Raw genomic sequence first — 18980 nt, forward strand, 5'->3', positions numbered from 1 at the left:
CATTTAAACTACTTGGCAAAAATTACAACCCACTTTTAAAAAAAATATTTTTAATTTGGTTAAGAATAGAATGAAAACTTAGAGGGACAATTTTCAGACAGAAAAAAACTAAGTAAAGACTTGGTAGGTATAAATTTCGTACCCAATTTGGCTCTATTATTATTTTGCAAATTTTTTGAAATTCATGTTTGGTTCAATTTCAAAAAAAAAAAATTGATGTCAAATAGTGTTATCAAGTTTTTAGTTAATCACTTTCTTAAAACTTGGACATATTGGTTGTGGTAAGGAAATAAAAAACAACAGAGAAATATTTTGTCTTTTATTTTACATGTCTCAAAGTATATGATTACAAATAGAAAAAGTTAAAATAAAATATTTATATTAAATTTGCAGTAAAAACACGACTAGAAACAAGATTGTTATTTTCAATTTTGTTAATCATCAATTTAAACAAAAAAACTTCAAATACATCACACTGGTTTAGGAATGTCGTTAATCATCATCAGTCAATGTGGCATTTTAAATACCCCAAAGCGCCCGACACACATTACACATTCACATGTAAATCTTATCAAAAATTGACAATAGCACATTTTATTATTCTACTTATAGTTCAAGGAAATTTCTGCAAATAATTTAACAACTACATATTTTTTTTAATTTACTGTGTTTCTTGAGAATTATGTAGCAACAAAATTGAAAAGAAAAAACTTGAAACACTATACATAATGAGTTTTTAAAATGGTTAAGGGTGTCTGATGGCAGAATTTGGATTTCAAAATCAAATTTAAAAAGAACTACTAATAAACATTTAAAGAATTATGTGGATTTCTTATAAAACATTATGTTGTCTAAATGCTGGCCGTTACAACGAAACTAGTGATGACATTACACTATCTATCATGTACAGAAAAGTTTCAAGATAAATTCCAATTTCAGATGTCACATCAAACTCTTTGTTTCTGAATTTTAAAATATAAAGATTGTTCCTTTGCTGCATAATATAATAAAATAATGTATTACTTACTTAAATACATATAATATGAAACAAAATATGAGAGATATTCAAAGCAATATTTGGGATTTTTAGATTCTTAAGTAAAAAGCCAGTAAGATTAAGCTTTGCAGTTCATAATAATAATGATATTATTTTTCAATACATATATTTACATAATTGTTAAACCTATTAATACAGATTACATTTATGATTATTTGCTAAGGAATATTAAAAAAATCTATCAAATTTATCCAATTGCAGATAAAAGTAATTGGGCGATATCTTCGCGAGGAGATCTTATAGTGAGTTTCATGGTAATACCCTCCTTAACCATGATTAACTTTGCCTTCATTAATACTGGAGCTCCACCTCTAAATATCCCACAGCCTTTAATTTCCTGTATTGAATCATCGCTTATAGTTGCCTTGGGTAAAGCTAGATGTTGGCACACTGCTTTTGCAGCTTCTTTAATATCATTGTAAGGGAGAGAAAATGTATCACTTACTTCTGGAGTGTTTGATGCATATTCCCATGTATCCTCAAAATCATCACGAGCAATTTCTGCTTTCATTTGATCAGAACAATTTATTTCAAATTCTTCTAAGGGATATGTATCTGCATAACCATCGCCTGCATCTGGGTCACCAGTATCAGGATCACAATCCTTTACTGTGAATTCTAAGCTCGCACCAAAAGTGCCTAAACTGTCCAGGAAAGCACAAGGTAATTCAACAATTACGAAAATACTATCTGGTTTATTATAAATCAGTTTCTGGCAAGGAATAATTGATAGTATATTAAATTCAGGCGGTGCTTCTAATTTTACATGAACTTGTTCGAGGAGTTGATCATTTAATGTATTAACACATTCAAACTGTAACACTACATGACGCCCAAAGATATGTTTGTATAAACGTACAGTGTATTCAGTTTCAGCTTCTGTTAATTCAATCGGGTTCATTCTTTTAAAGATTGGACCTAGCCGGTCAATGTTAGGAATGTGTGACAATGTTTCTTTATAAATTTCATCAATAGTCTTTTGTGTTGGTTTTTTAACGTCAATTTTAACTACTTCTTCATGCACATCTTTTATTTCTTCTTTAGGAACCGTTGTAATATCAAATTCGGTCTCGGGCTTGTCAGTTATGTAGTTCCTTAATGTTCGTTCAAGTGATATGAGATCAGGCGTCACAACATTTACTATGTAATCATTAATTAGTTGCATATCTCTGGAGTCAAGAATAGCGTTATAAAAAATTGCACGATCTCGTACTTCATCATCATCATCTAATTCACAACGAGCCAGAAGAACTTTAATATTTGAAAGCATTTCAGGCCTTTGAGCACCAAATTGGGCAACTGCTGAAACAGCGGCAGCTCTTACTGGACCAGACTCTAAAATTACCCTATTGTATATAAATCGAATGTACCTAGAAGGTTGCCGTGACTTTGGTCCTTCGCGTCCAAGTAAATGTAAAATTCTGACTGCTAAAGCAGAATGCTCACAATCTTCTATAAATTCACATAAATGTGCCAATCCTGTTTCTTTTGCATCTGGGTTTTCTTCCACTATTTCTATGATTGCATCAGCTATAGCTGCTTTGAATTCTAAACCACCTTCATCTCTTAACATTCCAGCTAAAAATGCTACTATTGATTGATGCTTCCTAGGAAACTTCGTACATAATCGCCGAATGGCCTGGACAACTATGATTTTAAATTCATCTGAAATTTCAGATATGAAGTTAGATATCTGTTTCATTAATCTGTCAACTGAACTCTCAGCCCCTGTAGCAAGCAAGGTTGTTACAGCTAGAGTGGCAACTGATCGATTTGGATCTGAAATTAAATTCTCCAGATCTACAGTACAGGCTGCTACTGCTGTTGGACGTTTTACAGTCAAAGATGCTAAAGTTCTTGCTCCTGCTAATCTTAAAGTTGCTTTTGAAGAGCCACAAAACAGTTGTAAAACTGAAACAGCAGGTGCTAGATCTTTCACTGGTCTATTAAGATTAACAATTGCATGGGCTGCTTCATAAATAACCATTTCAGATTTATGGCGAAGACAGTACTCTATAAAATCCATAAAACATTTAGATGAATCTGAATCATCACTTTCAACTATCTGAGCTGCCAAACGAATGAGTAGGCAAAGTTTATAAGGAGATTTTACAGATGATCCAAAAAAACGCGTAATTAACTTTACCGTAGACAATTTGTCATTCTTCTTCAGGCTTGCAGCTATTCCTAAAGCATGATAAGAAACCATGGTGTCTTCAGAATTGATTGCTTCCTGTAATGTGACAAAATATAATATTACTGACTACTATAAGTAAAAATTTTATTTTAATTATTAGCATTTATTTGAAGTTGTTTGTGGCATTTTAAGAGCTGTTGAGCCATATAGCATTGGTTGATGTGCAAATATTACAATAAAACAATTTTAAAATTGTTTTAGAGTTGTTTCTTATACATGTTGTCTATTTCATCATCAAAATTTACACTTTCATATATTCTCTAAATTAATTAGAAAGTTGAAAGTTTTTTGAAGAACACTTACACAAAATATATTTTAGGTAAATAAAATTTAACTGTATTAAACATTTTTTTAAAAAGTGGCTCAGGATCTACCTGATGATCTGTCACTTAGTCCTTTATTAGAACAGATATAAAAATCAGTAAACTTTACTAATGCTTCTGAATATAAGTAAAGATTTCAACTTAGGTTTTTGAATAAAATGTGAAATAAAAGTGCAATAAAGGTTGTACTACCTTTTAATATATATATTACATATGTACATATTATTGTTATCTCCATTTAATTAAATCCATGGGATCCAATTCTTACATGAATAAAAGGAAATAGCATAGAATACTAGAAAAAGTTATATTATTTTTAGTCATGTATATCCCTGTGTTCCTGGCACATAAAGAATTTATTGTTTTTGCAAAAAATTACCAAGGCTGCATTTACAGTGAAATAAAATTTAAAACATTATTAATGCTCTATACTAACCAGAATCTCGTTAGTCCATCGCCGGACAAGGTCCGGTGCACTAGACGAAAGATGAAGAGCAGATACTAAAGCCGCGGAACTGACAGCTGGGTTTCTATCAACAATTGCTTGTTTCATATACCTCTCAATAGCTTGGAGCATTGTACTGTCAGTAATACTGCATAGAGCTCGTATGGCTGCTGGCCTATAAAGATCTTCCTTACCAGTCATATCCTTAGTCAATGATGAAGTTACAATAATAATGTCCTGAGCCATGGTACTTAATTCTTTAATACAAAGGTAAACCATGCGTCTCAACATCACATTTTTTGATTGAAACAACTTAGTCGTGGCAAAAAATACATTCGTTGCGTCTGTCGTGGCGATTTTTTCACCTTGAATAAGTAAATACAATATTTTAGATAATATATGAATGCATTTTCTCGGATTAACTGGCGTTTCATTAAAATATCTCGTCTCTTGTAAAACAATTGTGATGTCCAGGTTTTCGTAAGGGTTTCCCCCGCTATCTTCCTCTTCTTTTTTATCCCTTTTGAAAGAACTCATTTTGAGTTTTTTCTTTCGAGATATTAAAAAACTATGAGGAGCCAAGGAATACACTTTTAACAATAAGTATACACGTCACATCAGTTTATTAGTTAAACTTCAACTGTCAATAGTTGTGTTGCTATGTTCTCAGGCCATCCGTTAAAGTAACAAAGATAACACGTATACGAATTTAACGTGGCAAGTTTTTCTAAATTGTATAAACCTCTGATAATTATATTATTTTTTCATATTACAGATGAGCGCTTCGTCGTGGTTAGAATCAGAATTCCTAGTAAAGTAATTTGACGTTTGATGCACTCTTGTACAATTATTAGTATAATCACAATAATAATTTTTCGTCACAATATGCTCACATTTATTAACTAAAAGGTAAATTTTATTTTTTATACAAATACAGGTATTAAATATTCCTCGTAATACATATTGTCAATCATTTTAAATTATGTAAACGATTTTTTATTAACTTTAAAGATTTATGTGTTTTATAATGAAAAGAGAATTTTTTTATGAATAAATGCAACTTTAATGAAATATTAATGTACAATGTGTACAATTAGTATTACATTTTTTATAACTATCAATTATATTTTGAAAAATTACAGTTCCTTGTTGATAAAGGCAATCCGAAAATTCATTTTTTTTCCAGCTTATACCATTTCGGTGAGTAAACGAGTGTTACATACATAGCCATATAAAAATTTCGCGTGCACAGCATTAACGTCCCTGCAATCTGATTCCTAAGAGACGATTCGTGGGAACGCAAAGCGCTCATCGCTGATGCAGCAAAACGTGACCAGGAGGACCTTGAAAATTAAAAATTAAGACGCTATTCCATAATATTACTTTAAAATGGATTTATAGATTAGCTAGCATATAAATTTTAAATTAAAATTTATTTACACAATAAATTATTGTTTTTTTTACCTTTCCTGTTGCAATCGTCGTTTATGTTTAAGTGTTTAATAATACTGTAATATTCTCTATTGCTATTAATTAAAACTTACAAATATGATTATGGATTAGGGATATATATACATATATATAGGGATAACACTGGACAATGTAAAGTCGATTTACAGAACTAAAAGAAATTGTGTATTATTTATATTTATTGATATAACGGATTGTTATTGTATATCTAATATAATGATTTTATAAACTCATCGTGCATTTCGAAATCGTATTGTATCTATAATAGCAGAATTTATCAGTGAATTGCCGCAAAAAGCAAAGTTTTTGTATTATTTCTCAATGCAATAATTAATATTTTTTAAGCGTTTTGTTAACGTTGTTTGGGTTTTGTTACGAATTTTGATAAATATTGTAGTTCGGCATTGGTGCTAATGTTTCATAATTCCATTCGTCGCCGTCATTTTCATAATACAGAGGTTCATGTTGGTCAGGAACTGTTGAAAAACGTATTAATTTTTTTAAAATAAATAGTAACATTTTGTAAAGAAAGAAAAATGGAGATATTTGAAAAAAAATACCATTATCTTGTGCCGGTGATAAGATCCGCGGCTTGAAAGGAATCACAGGAACGGGATCTAAAATAAATGAAATTAGTTTTAAATAAAAATTAAATTCATTACTTATATTGAAGAAAAAAATAATTATTTTATTTCTTTTGCATTTTTTTAAATATTTCAGGTTGCTTCCATTCCCATCCTATTTTTCCAAATAAAACAATCCAAGATAGTAATTATGACTATGTCATGTTTTCTTAAGTCCTTTTGGTATCAACAGCTAAGTGGAGTTAAGAGGTGTCTATCATTATCATTGACAACTTAAATGCCAAAACAAAACTCAACTCTAATAAAATAATAGCTGTAAAACGATTCTCAATTCTTAAACATTATCTAATTGAATAGTTTTGTGAAAATATTTTTGAGTTTACACTATCCTAAGATAATTTGTCGGTACACAAATTTGTGTTCCGAATAAAATAAAATCTAAATATATATATAATAGATTACTATGAATCATCACGATATCTCTGGAACCATATGACTTATAGACTTGAAATTTAGTTGGAATTTTTCTTCATGCCGAGTAAAGGTCAGTTAAGATTTTTACAAAATTTTACCCGCATGGGGGAATAGCTGCATAGCTATCCTAGTTGCAGTAAATTTATGATTACAGAGTGGAGTCAGCGCTTAGAGCTTGTCTCTCTTAGCGTATAGTAGAATGTTGACTGCTACGAGTTCTACGAAATGGTTATGCTAGCCTCCTATTGGTTGAAAACCCACGGTATTCTTTTGACGCCTGTTTACAAAGCTACGACTGGGCTTTATGCCTTAACTTTAGAGCTAGAGCTTCCGACTCGTTATAATAAAAATACCGCGGTGTCTTAGCATACGTGCGGAGGATCACCCCTGAATCCTCAGCGAAGACCATATTATTCATGTTAGATGAGGGAGCGGTGTTACGTCTTCTGAGGTGTGCCTACGAAACAAGCAACGTGAAGCTGCTACTCTTGAAGCACAACGGCACAATTCTTAACACGCGAGTATCGACCGATACTTGAGCGAAGAGAGAACAATCGTTTTGTTTGTCATGCGATTCGTCTACAAAAGCTTCGAGTAACGTCTTAAACTATATTACCTAAAAGGAAACAGGACACCGCGTTGAAAAAGGTGACGACAACGAACCATTTATAAACTGCGCGAATGTGACCGTCCGTTGACAGTAATTAATAAAAGGACAATTTTCTCTATTTATAGAAGCGAATAGTATATTAAATAAATAATAAATTTCACTGACTATTTTTAGGTTTCTTCGGTGGAATGGGAGGTTGAGGTTTTAGTGACGTTTGCTCGAAATTATGTATTGGCGGATAACCTGAAACAAAGTCATAGTTTTTATTGATATTTTTCACACGTCATTTCACATTCAGTATCATTAATTTCATTGTCTTTAATACAGTAGTTACAGTAATTTATTCCCATATAGTTAGGATAGCCCATGAATTATCCTAATTTTTACTTCTCTACGAAATCTTGGAAAGAGCCGTCTACTGGATATTCTTATATTGTGATCAAATACACACAACTCGATTCTGCACCTAAATATTTAACACATGCATTTAGTTACGATTGTAATTTTTTAGTGCAGGTAATAAATTTTGCATTGCTTACAAGCCAATCTATACAGTATCAGTAAAAATAGTTTTCAGAGATTATAGGTTGACCTATCTATACATATAGAATAACAGATTTTGGCCTTTACACAATAGTAGCCATTTATCACGAGAAATATTTCTTTCGTTCAGTATGGATAAGTACGGATTTTATGAAGTTTTCCCGCATAGAGTTTGAGGACAAGTTTCTTAGAAAAAGCGGTATGACGCGTAGTATTTTTAAATCAAACAGATGAGGAACCCTATTGTTAGTGGAACAGACGTGGGTGTCGCTAGGGGAGTTAAGAATGGCAGCTCCGTACCTGGCTGCACTGGGTTTCCAGTCAAACATGGCCCCAGGCACCGCGACCATTACCTTATTGTTATGGCTACACATCACTATAATTTGTGTTTATTTTTGTAAAATAGTTATCACATCATCCACGTTTATTAATATTGCCATCTTGGTCTTATACTCGCTTAAATTCAAACGTGATTTGTTGTTAACAATGCTTGCCTTAAATGTTTGAGAACAGAAAACTTACCCAGTTTTGGTTTTACAGTCGGTGTAGATTTCTCACCGGAATGAGTCGAATCGTTGTCATACTTTAATAACCCACGAGAAGATAATGAAGAGCTCTCTGTTCTATTTATTTGATGAGGGTTGATAACTGTGAACAAAAAACGATAAAATGTTGATGTATCTTATAAACCCTTTTACAGAATAAATGAAAAAATGGCAGACTTCCCGCAAACAGATGGACTAAAGTGTTTATTTCGAATATTTGTGTAAAAGTCCTACAGTAGTTGACTTTTAAAGTAGCTGTAATATTTATCAATTTACTTCTTTTATCATGTGATTTATTAGACACTACATTTTAATAACAGTCCTTTATTTTTTGATCCGGTTTACACCGCTGCCTAGGTGGTATTTGCAAATTCCGCGGGCAAGAGGTCTTTATTTAAATTTTTGCCTTTATTAGAAAATAGGAGGCGCAATTACAATTCTGTAAAATAATTGGTATTGTAATATACGAAACATTTACTACCGTTATTTAATCCTTTTCTGTTGAATTTGGTGATTAACTCGGCCGTTACTAAAGCGTTATCTGTAAACAAATAAAAATGTTTTACAAATGCATTAGCAAAAGTTTCTTGTATAGATACCTTAACTCATCGTGGCGCTCGGCTATATGTGTGCGTGTGCTTGTAAGTATGCAACTTTTTATTGTGCGGAAGTAATGCTGCTATCGTCCGAGCAATTAAAGCTGTGTCAGTATTAGGCAGTCGGGATTAAAATGACATTTATTTCCCACGAAGGCAAATTCCGAAGATAAGAAATGGACTATGCGTGTGTCAAATTTCATTCCAATCTGTTTCCGAATTTATACATATTTATACATGCGAATGTTAAAACTTTCGCATTTTAATATGAGTAAGATTGTTTCTGTAGTAATACATAATAAATAAACATGAATTTACTTTAATAAGCTGTTTAAAAATGTAGTATATTGTCTAGTATATTTTTTTGGGACCGGACTTTAAATGCTGCTCAAGTGCCTTTGCTTTGCTAAATAGAAAATTATACATTCATATCTTATAGTGAAAACTGCAATCCCTGTGTCATGATATGTATAAAAACACGAACATTGTATTCTATGTACCTATCAATTAAGTATTGTATTTTTAGTTTTGTTTTTCATTAAAAATGTCTTTTACTAAATATTATATTTACCAGGCTGTACGTTTCTATGCGGTACAGGATAAGGTTCTCTTCTGTTGATCTGTTGTGGCGCCGGTTCTAATAACAAAACGAAACGTCAATAATTTTTAATAAATTTACGTGGTTCATACTCATACGGCTCATTTTCGGACATCCTGCGCTGTGCTTGCCGATCCGTGGTCTCCGCTCCAGAATCTTAAGACCCTAGCGGCTATCTGTTCTACGCTTTATGTAGCCTGTCAACTCCCACTTCAACTTGCTAATCCACTGAGCTGTGTTGTATATTTTTGTTCGTCTACGGATCTTCCCGATTCCATCTCGAAGAAAAAAAAAGTCAAGTGCCGTACAGCATCACTGATAACAAATAATATAACATATCCTCATGCTTTAACACATTGGTCAAAACTTCATCCAAACCTTCGTCTTGACACCAGGGGAAATTTTATGAATGAAATCAAGATAATTTTCCAACCGCTGCCTACTCTAGCTAGATTTGACCACTTACCGTTTTATTAAAGTTGGTACATGATCTGGGGCCAACAGTCAAACTAGTCAACAACTTCAAAATACGGAACCTATTTTTCCAGATTCATCAGTGGCTGAGAAGTGTATGTTTAGATCTCTAAACAGGTAATGAGCGGCTGCTAAGTGTAATGTCCCATACATTACATTATAAATGTAATATACCTAATGACGGTTAGGTACAGTCTGACAAAAGGCGGATCTACTCGGTGGGCGAAGGGAAGTACGGACCCCTCCTCGGGATTGTGAAGCAGCTACAACCCCCGGGACATACATGGATATCAATTTAAAAGTTTTATAAATTGTCATTTTGTGAAGTCAGCCGATACACGTCTGCTTAAATCTCCCACAAAGGTCCTGTTTCAGCAACTTAACACGACCTTGATACGCCATCGCTATCTACCGGTTCGAGGTCGCTACCCGAGAACCTTTCGGCCCCAGCGGTCGACCGTTGCACGAACCATCTGCCCTGCCCACTGCCGTTTTCGATAAGCAATTCTCCGAGCTACGTCGGTGACTTTTTTAAAAGTCACACTTACTTGATGGATATTCATGAGGTAAGGGAAGCATCTCCCTCTTGGAAATTCGCCACGAGCGTTTTATCTCGCATTTTTCCCTGGCAGTAGGTAACGGTAATGCATCTGAAAGCAATATTTTATATATATTAAGCTAAATACTGCCGACAAGTGTTGAGTGATAAGTTAGGTCTCTTGCAAAAGGCCAAGTCAACCAGTGAAATGGCATTTTGTAACTGTTAACAATAGTTGCTGTGATGAACGCCTACTTTTTTTTTTTAAGACAACGCTGCTTTCCTATATACGTTCACGATTTCACCAGATAATCACTGCCTAGGTGAACTGTACACGGAATGATTGTGTGCAATCACTGTCAACAGGAAAATTTGGTTAGAGCTGTCTCACAAATCAAGTTTTATTTCCGAATTAAGTGTGTCTGAAAGAGTCGAACCTCGGTTTGACGTATGACTTATAAAAGGAAGCCATCGTTTTCGTAATTTGAATAAATAGATCAACTTATGCTTTAAGGTTTTGTTAGGTCTGATTTTTTATATTTTTTAATACTAATTAGTGTTAAATTTATGCATGCTATTTAACAACAGGTTCTCGCAATGCAATCTCGTTGGATATATATAAAAAAGGGAAGCATGTCACTAGAAAGAGAAACATCAAAAAGCTGTTCAATCTTAATAATATTAATAAAGTTTCATTAACTAGCATTTATTGTTTTTAAATACCAAAAAGTTTATCAGAATATTTATTAACAGTAAGTAAGTTAACTTCTCTTGAACTAATATTTCGAAAGTGGTTAGACCTGACGGTACAATGTGCAGGTTGTCCAAAGAATGATAAATATTAATTTCGTGTTTATTATCCTCAAAATTGCTCATTTTGACGGCGGGAGTTAATTCATGTGGATCTGAAATAAATAAAAATGGCTTTAATTACACATGGTCCGTTAGTTATTGATAAAATTTGAGACAGGAAAAAACTCTCATTTAAATACTATTAAAAACTAGTACACATACAAAAACATACATATGAAATGTGAAATGGCAAGCATTAGTCGATATTAATAAAATATTCCTAATTCTAAAAAAAAGCAACTTGAAGTCGATTAGATGTATCCTAGTGTTTAATAACCGAGGTTACTGCCTCATTTTCGGACTGGCACATATTTTGTATGATTTAAAAACACAAGCCGTTCCCCGCCCGCTTCGCCTGGCTCGCACCCCTATTTGTTCAATTCATTTAGTAGAATTCATTTGACATATTTAACGTTCCCAATTAAAAACTTTCTGGCTATGTTTTATACCTATAAGAGTAATACGAGTAATTTGATCCTTGCAGGCGGAAATTTTTAAAATTCAGTCATAGCTGACCTGTACTTAGTAAAAGAAATATGCCTTCTAAATTTTAACTCTTTTACCTAAATGGTTCCCGAAACATCGTGATGAGTTTCGAGTGAAAATTTCTTATAGATTATTGCAGCTCAAAAACGATAATAGAAGATATCAAGTGAGAACATGTCATTAAGAAAAGGCAAGAAATATAAACCACGAAGCAAATGCAATGCGGATCGATTTGCTCTGTGGTTTCCAACCTATGCTCTTTCGCAGTTTTGTTTTTTAGCACGGATGGACACTGTTTCCTTTACTGACATTTAAAGACAGTAGGGCTAGTAGGAATAGTAGGGTATTCGCCTTGCCTGGTCTTCGTTTTAAGTGAATAAGCTTGATATAGATACAGATTAAGCCATTAAATTTTACCAGATGGGATATCCCAGAGAAAAAAGTTTTTGTCAAGCATTTACCGGAAAAAAGTTATATACACAATGTTATATGTTTTACTTAGTAGTTTCCAATGCGTGCATTAAAAGAAATGGAGCAGATTGTAGATGTAGTTATTGCTTCTGCCTAATAATGTCGAGAGTTACTTTAATAGAAGAGTAAATAGGTTGCAGTTATAATTATTCTAGTGTAATTAAAAACAAAAGCTGTATAAAAATTTAAACTGAGATTGCTGCTAAAATCTCTTTGTCATATTTCACAAGAATAATAAATAAATAGTTTAAAACAATTTATCTCAGACCTTCGTTAAGTTTGACTTTGTAATTATCTTCGTAAGATTTTCCAAGAACATTATTTTGACATCTATAAATTTGTCGGTTATTCGAAAGTTTTTCAATGGATAAACCTGGAAAAAAGTTTCAACATTTAAATGACGTTTATAATGACAAATTTCAAAAGTAAAGGTTTATTTAACAATGCTTAGAAGAGACTGCTGGCCGCTGACATCAGCATTTATGGAAATCTAAGGGTGAAGCCTATGTCCAGCGGTGGACGTCCTACTATTGGAATAATGATGGAGATTTTTATATTACTTTACTCTAAAACTCCCAGGTGGATCGTCAACATAGTTAAGGTTGGAAAGTAGCGCAGGGCCAACTTTTGGGGGAGACCTATATCTTGCAGTGGGCACCTGGCTGTCGTCATGATGATGATGAGAACTAAACTAAAGAACCCTGGAAATAGGGCTTTCTGAAGGGAGTTTTCTTCACGAAGCAGCCGGTGGTGCCTCGGTGATTCTTTGGGCTCTTACAGTCACTTCTCCAGCTCGAGCAAGGCAAAGTATTTATATTTATATTCCATATATTAATATGAATTATATGGTTACCCTTTCCTCTTTTTCTAATTAGACAAATGCACATAATTTGTGTCAACAGCAAGATGAGGCCAGTTACTCCAATCGCAGCATATATCGTAGTCGCTGAAACCAATGAAAGATATAACATACACCATAAAACCAACTAAATAGTTCAATTGTCAGAAAATTCACATCTATTTCCAATCACCGTGTATAAAGTGACCAGTCGGAAATACGTTACGCTAGTTTATTTTTCTGCAGGGACTTAACGATTAACTTGTAAAAAATGCCTTCACCTTTAATTTTTTCCATTATATACACGTCATAAATAAATAAATGATAATAATAAGTCAAAAAAAAATAATAAACCAAACTTTGCTAACGCTTTTTCTAACTATATAATTCCAAGATTTTGTTATTCATAAACCATTAATTTTTCCATAGGGTGAACCAACCATACATCGTAAAGCAAATAAGCTGCGAGCAATCATTCTGTATAGTGAAATGCATGTTCCTTACCTTAAAAAGTGGTAAACGAACAAATTTCGACACTAAGCTGGTATTTGCTTAAGTGATATTTTGTAACATAACAAAAATAAAATGCTCTAAAATAATAGTAGTGAAATAAAAAGTATTTATGAAATAAATTAAAAGTTCAGTAATACTATTTAAATGAAGATAGAAATAGTTACTATGATAATAGTTTAATACGAGGGCCAAACTGAAAGTTTTTAGAACTGGCAACTTAAAAGCATTATATTAAAAAAATAAGTTTAAATTTTGAAAATAGAACTCTTTACCAATAATATTGAGTATACATTTCATTCATTTGTCATTTGTTTTACGATTTGGCGGCAAATTGAAAATTGTCTGTGCACGTCAGAATGAATTTAAGCCGAGAAAATTTTCGTGCAATGATTTTTTATGACTTTCGATGTCATATAAGTCAACAAGAAAGTTATGATAGACTTCGATTGGCTTTTAACGATGAAGCCCCATCTCGTGCCACAGTTTACAACTGGTTTAATGAATTCAAACGTGGTCGAACTAATCTCACCGATGATTTGCGTGAGGGACGGCCTTCTACAGCGACGACTGAAGACAATATCAGTGTTGTGCGGCGTATGATAGAGACTGACAAAAGAGTGACCTATCAGCAGATTCGGACAAGTCTAGGCATAGGTATGAGTCAAGTGCACAAAATCCTCCATAAACATTTAGCGGTCAGGAAGCTTTGTGCCCGCTGGATACCGCATAATTTGACCGAGGCTCAAAAACTCCGCCGTGTTGATTGGTGCCGAGAAATGATCCAAAAATTTAACGGAGGTGACTCAAATGCTGTGTTCGACATACTAACGGGTGACGAAAGCTGGATTTACTGTTATGATCCGGAAACCAAAAGACAGTCTGCTCAGTGGGTGTTTCCTTCCGAAGAGTTGCCAACTAAAGTGAAGAGAGGTCGAAGTGTTGGAAAAAAGATGGTGGCCTCGTTCTTCGGAAAGACAGGTCATTACGCGACAGTTGTCTTAGAGGATCAGAAAACGGTTAATGCAGAGTGGTACACTAACAACTGTTTGCCACTTGTCTTGGAAAAAGTTCGAGAGAAACGACCTCGCAGCAGGATCCTCCTTCATCACGACAATGCCTCGTCGCACACCGCCAGGCAAACGATCGACTATTTGGCGACCTCAGACGTGGAATTACTGGGTCACCCGCCGTATAGCCCCGACCTAGCACCCTGCGATTTTTATTTATTCCCGAAAATAAAAGAAAAACTTCGAGGAAAACATTTTATGGACGCCGAAGAAGCAGTGGCTGCGTTTCAGAACGCCGTCGAAGAGACCCCTAAGGCCGAGTGGGCAAGGTGCTTTTCTCAATGGTTCCATCGAATGCAGCGATGTATTGTTGTAAATGGACGCTATTTTGAAAAGTTATAATAAAACTAATAACTTGCTAGAATGCTTAGTTTTTGATTTTCTAAGAACTTTCAGTTTGACCCTCGTATTACATTAAAAAGTGATGCTTAAGATACCATTTCTTAATTATTTACTACCTAAAAAAGTAATTTTAACAAAATTTAAATTTAAAAGCAATTTCTTATACTTTAAATGTACAGATGATGGAGAAAAACCTAAGAAAAATAATAGATAATTAATAAGGTTTTAACTTACTATTGCAGAAAACGTTTTCACCGTCGGTAGTAGCTGAAAAATAAATTATGTTATCTTATATATAACATATGTACTGTATATATAAATCTTAATTTCCATCAATAACGTCATAGCTTGAGAACGAATTTGATGATTTAATTCAACTTTTTTTTAATTTTCACAACCTAGAAGGTTCTAATGGGAAAAAAATGGAAAATTGCACAGAAACTTGAAATCAGAAAATATCTGTGTATGGCTTTGACTGTTTACTCAGTCTAGCTATAAATACTATTATAATTAAAAATAAACAAAATTTAACTTTTGAATTAGGAATCTATCATTTTTATACAATTGTTCAATGCGTTTTCTTATTTTCGCGCTTATACTTTGAGAAAATAATTGTGATATTATAATGGAGTGAAGTGATAAAGAGATGGTACGGACAAAATACAATTTTTAAAATCCTCCATACGCTTGGTATTGGTCAAATGTTTGTGTTGCTGTGTTAGTGTTATTGTACCCACCTCTGTTTGTGACCTAAAAAGATCTGGTCGTCCACGTAGTGTTCGTAAAAAAGGCGATTAAAGCTGTAAGGGAAAGAATTTAAAGAAATCCTGTCCGATATTAAAAAAAATACTTCGGGAAATGAAGATAATACGAAAGAAGATTTAGGTATTTCAGCCTATTAGAGATGCACCGATCATTTCTTAAACGATATTTTTTTTTTAATTGGGATGGTAACATCAAATAACTACTTAAGCGGCACGCGAAAAGAGGTCACCGAAAAAATTTGTTACAGATGAGAAAACTCTTAAATTGAGCAAATTTCTAGAAACAAAATGTCCGTAATTATGCTGAAAGATCTAAAGAAGTTTAAGATCTAAAGACCGGCCCTCTCGTCGAGTCGTCCAGCCCTGATCTAAATAGATTTATGGTCAGTTTTAGAGAGTAAGGCTTGCTTTTAACACACATAATTTGAAGTCCCTAAAATATTTCATACGATTTGTAGTGAAGTATTGTACCATAGAAAGAGTTCGTGTTGTTACTGTTGATAACTGGTCCAAACGTTTAAAGGACTGTATTGCAGTCAATAAGCTTTATGTATTTTTTATGGGTTTATACTAATATATTAAACTAACACACTGTAATATTAATAAACGGTACATGGATATATATGTTGCTTTACTTTCTAACAATATATGTGGGTACCAGCCGGTTGTGAAAACCAGCCCGTAGAGACATGACCACATAAGTGTTTTTTAACATAGGAGTTTTATTTAAACTTATATCTGGAAATCTTAGGAGGAAGCCTATGTTCTGCAGTGGGCGTTTTAGAACTAAAGTGATGGTGACGATGAAATAAAGAAACAATACTTACGTTTTACAATTAGGTTCCAACAGCAACTCGTTACATCTGATTTTTTTTGACTTTTACAAATTATTCTCTTTATTACTTGGTAATTAGTGTTGTTAACCTATAAATACAAATATATATATAAAACGAATTTGTAATGCCAATTTTAATTTTTTTTGTTTTATACTCTGTAAGAAACAGGAAAAGTCCCGAGAAACAGTTAATAAAATGAACTATCCAAAAGCATTTCTTCACTAACGCAAGCGATTTCTCGGTATATGAAAATTATATTGGTAATAACTGAGCGGAAATACTGAGAAAGCAACATTTTTAAGCCTTGTATGTATTTACAGGGCGATTGGTTGTAAAGTCAGAGCTTTAACGGGTGCATATATAGCGAGCTTATTTATCAGCAATAAAGCTTTTAATAAACCTTTTTTCAATCACCCTGTATAAAGTGATTACTCTTAACTCCGGTAATGAAACATTATTTATTTTTTTCTTTTAGTATGCGACAGGTCAATAACTTCTAGCAGTATAATATGTAATAATCCGAACTTATTTTTAAGTTTGTAATAATTTTTAATATTATTTTTTTTTGGGTAATATGTGTACCATACATTAATTGAAAAAAAAAAATATTTAGAACGAATTTTACGAAATTCTATATGCAGGGATGTAGAGAAAGTGTTCTTAAAAAATGCATATCTACAAACTACAAGTTTTCATAGGCATAAAACATTTTATGGCATGATAGTAATTACCACGAAAAGATTTTATGAAACGCAATGCAAACCGGCCGGGAAACAGCTATTAATGTAACTAACTTGTAGTTTAAAAATTCTTTGAACTACCAAGAATACTTGAAAATAATATACGAGTAATATAATAATAAATCCTGGTCCTCCTTTCTGCCTATAGATGTCCACTGCAATGTATAGGCCTTTCCAAAGAAATCTATGGGGACATACAATAAACGCCACGATTGACAGGTGGGTTGGCAATCGCCTTTTGGTATATACGCACGTTGTTTGGTACGCCGAGAACGCTTCTGCCCATCATTTCGAAACTCTATTGCGAGCAGTGGCTATCCTATTATATTCCTATTAATATAATTTATGCACAAAGTATGAATTATATAAGATTGCATCCCCAGAATCAAATCCGCGACCTACGACCACAAGTTTTAGTCCTATACCGTTGGGCCACTGCTCGTACAAATGGTATAAAAACTCATACTAATAGTAACTAAATAATAAAATTTTACTAATGTAAATGTAATTCTTAAATAAACAATACTAAGTACATTTCAAAATTAAGATTACTAATAGGTAGGTGTTAACAGAAAGGGGAGTACATACATTTTAGGAGGAAATATAGAATATACAGGCGTGGCTAACTCGTAAATAAAAAAAAAAAATATTAAGAGGAACATGATCGAAAAAAAAAGTTGGGAAGCACTGATTTATGCCAGTTCTACATTTACGCCATTCAAAATATCGAGAAATGCTATGTAATAATTTACGTTGTTTTTTAAAATTCCTATTGTAATATAAATTAAAATAAATATTATAGAATGCCTTAATACATTTATCGTTTTCATCTAACGTGTTTAAAATTAACAAAAAAGAAAAAGCCAAGAGTAATCGTCAGTAATGTTATAATTATTACGTGACTGGCAGAGTTAAGCTATTTTGCAACTGCAAAAAGTGATAAAGTTAAATTCTGTCTATCACAAAAATATATTTTTGATATAGACAGAATTATTTATTATTTTATAGATTTTCAATTAAAGTGAATGCTTAATAAGTATAAAAGCAATTTGTGTAAAAAAAATAATTAACTAAAACTAGTAGAGTAAGGTAATATATCAATTATGTTAACTATCCTAGTTTTTACTTTGAATCATTAAAAACCGTTTGTAATTTGTTAAAGTACATTTAATTCTGTTTTTTTAAGTACACATTATTACCTTTACAGTATCGAGGTGTGATACTGAATCGCAGCATCTGAAAAATAATAATTTGTTACGTTGTAGAAACCAAAAAATAATAGTTTGTTGATTTATCTGATTAGTAATCTTATTATCTATTCGCGAAATAATGACTCTTCATTATCACTCTTCTAGAGAGCTTACTTGAACTGAGAAATGTGAACACAGGTCTGTTACAAAGGACATAGAAAGACAGGAGCATTTAAAAATCGCTAAGCAGTACGTTAGGAGCTTGGAATATCGTATCTTCCTTTATGGGGTGAATGCTTTAGACATATGATACTGAAGGCGTATGCTTTGCATGTACTGAACGCATATTTCGATACTTAAGAAACTCAAAGCAAAATATTATGTATTAATGTACTGAGCTAGCAGGTCGAATTTAATTCTAAAATAT

General features: G+C 32.9%; 2 protein-coding genes and 1 long non-coding RNA gene across 3 annotated transcripts; all 3 read right to left on the reverse strand.

Moving 5' to 3' along the window:
• Positions 1 to 323: 323 nt before the first annotated feature.
• LOC137922662 (coatomer subunit gamma-2-like) lies at positions 324 to 4641 on the reverse strand. Its single transcript, XM_068765677.1, has 2 exons — positions 4014 to 4641; positions 324 to 3290 (listed from the first exon to the last, which is right to left on the reverse strand). Exons 1-2 carry the CDS (start codon positions 4557 to 4559, stop codon positions 1245 to 1247), a joined length of 2592 nt encoding a protein of 863 aa, XP_068621778.1. The 5' UTR covers positions 4560 to 4641; the 3' UTR covers positions 324 to 1244.
• Positions 4642 to 5864: 1223 nt separating this feature from the next.
• LOC137922962 (uncharacterized) lies at positions 5865 to 11352 on the reverse strand. Its single transcript, XM_068766077.1, has 8 exons — positions 11255 to 11352; positions 10465 to 10566; positions 9416 to 9481; positions 8730 to 8789; positions 8226 to 8351; positions 7326 to 7403; positions 6053 to 6109; positions 5865 to 5968 (listed from the first exon to the last, which is right to left on the reverse strand). Exons 1-8 carry the CDS (start codon positions 11328 to 11330, stop codon positions 5865 to 5867), a joined length of 669 nt encoding a protein of 222 aa, XP_068622178.1. The 5' UTR covers positions 11331 to 11352.
• A 1807-nt stretch (positions 11353 to 13159) lies between these two features.
• LOC137922626 (uncharacterized) lies at positions 13160 to 18600 on the reverse strand. The gene is made up of 4 exons (XR_011107537.1): positions 18563 to 18600; positions 16615 to 16711; positions 15258 to 15290; positions 13160 to 13209 (listed from the first exon to the last, which is right to left on the reverse strand). It is a non-coding gene; the product is annotated as an uncharacterized lncRNA (long non-coding RNA).
• Positions 18601 to 18980: the final 380 nt, after the last annotated feature.

The sequence above is a fragment of the Battus philenor genome, unplaced genomic scaffold (genome assembly GCF_028537555.1).
Source record: "Battus philenor isolate CCGP_79_NKW_IND1 unplaced genomic scaffold, ilBatPhil1.0.hap1 SCAF_20, whole genome shotgun sequence".
Classification (NCBI taxonomy): domain Eukaryota; kingdom Metazoa; phylum Arthropoda; class Insecta; order Lepidoptera; family Papilionidae; genus Battus; species Battus philenor.

Bases quoted from the DNA above. Each gene is read 5' to 3' on its own strand.
- LOC137922662 (XM_068765677.1), bottom strand. From the start codon at position 4,559: ATGAGTTCTTTCAAAAGGGATAAAAAAGAAGAGGAAGATAGCGGGGGA. The intron at 3,291-4,013 runs GTTAGTATAGAG...GTCACATTACAG, and splicing joins GATGGACTAACGAGATTCTG to GAAGCAATCAATTCTGAAGA.
- LOC137922962 (XM_068766077.1), bottom strand. From the start codon at position 11,330: ATGAGCAATTTTGAGGATAATAAACACGAAATTAATATTTATCATTCT. The intron at 9,482-10,464 runs GTAAGTGTGACT...TTTTGTTATTAG, and splicing joins ACCTCATGAATATCCATCAA to AACCGGCGCCACAACAGATC. The intron at 8,790-9,415 runs GTAAATATAATA...ATTTGTTTACAG, and splicing joins GCATAGAAACGTACAGCCTG to ATAACGCTTTAGTAACGGCC.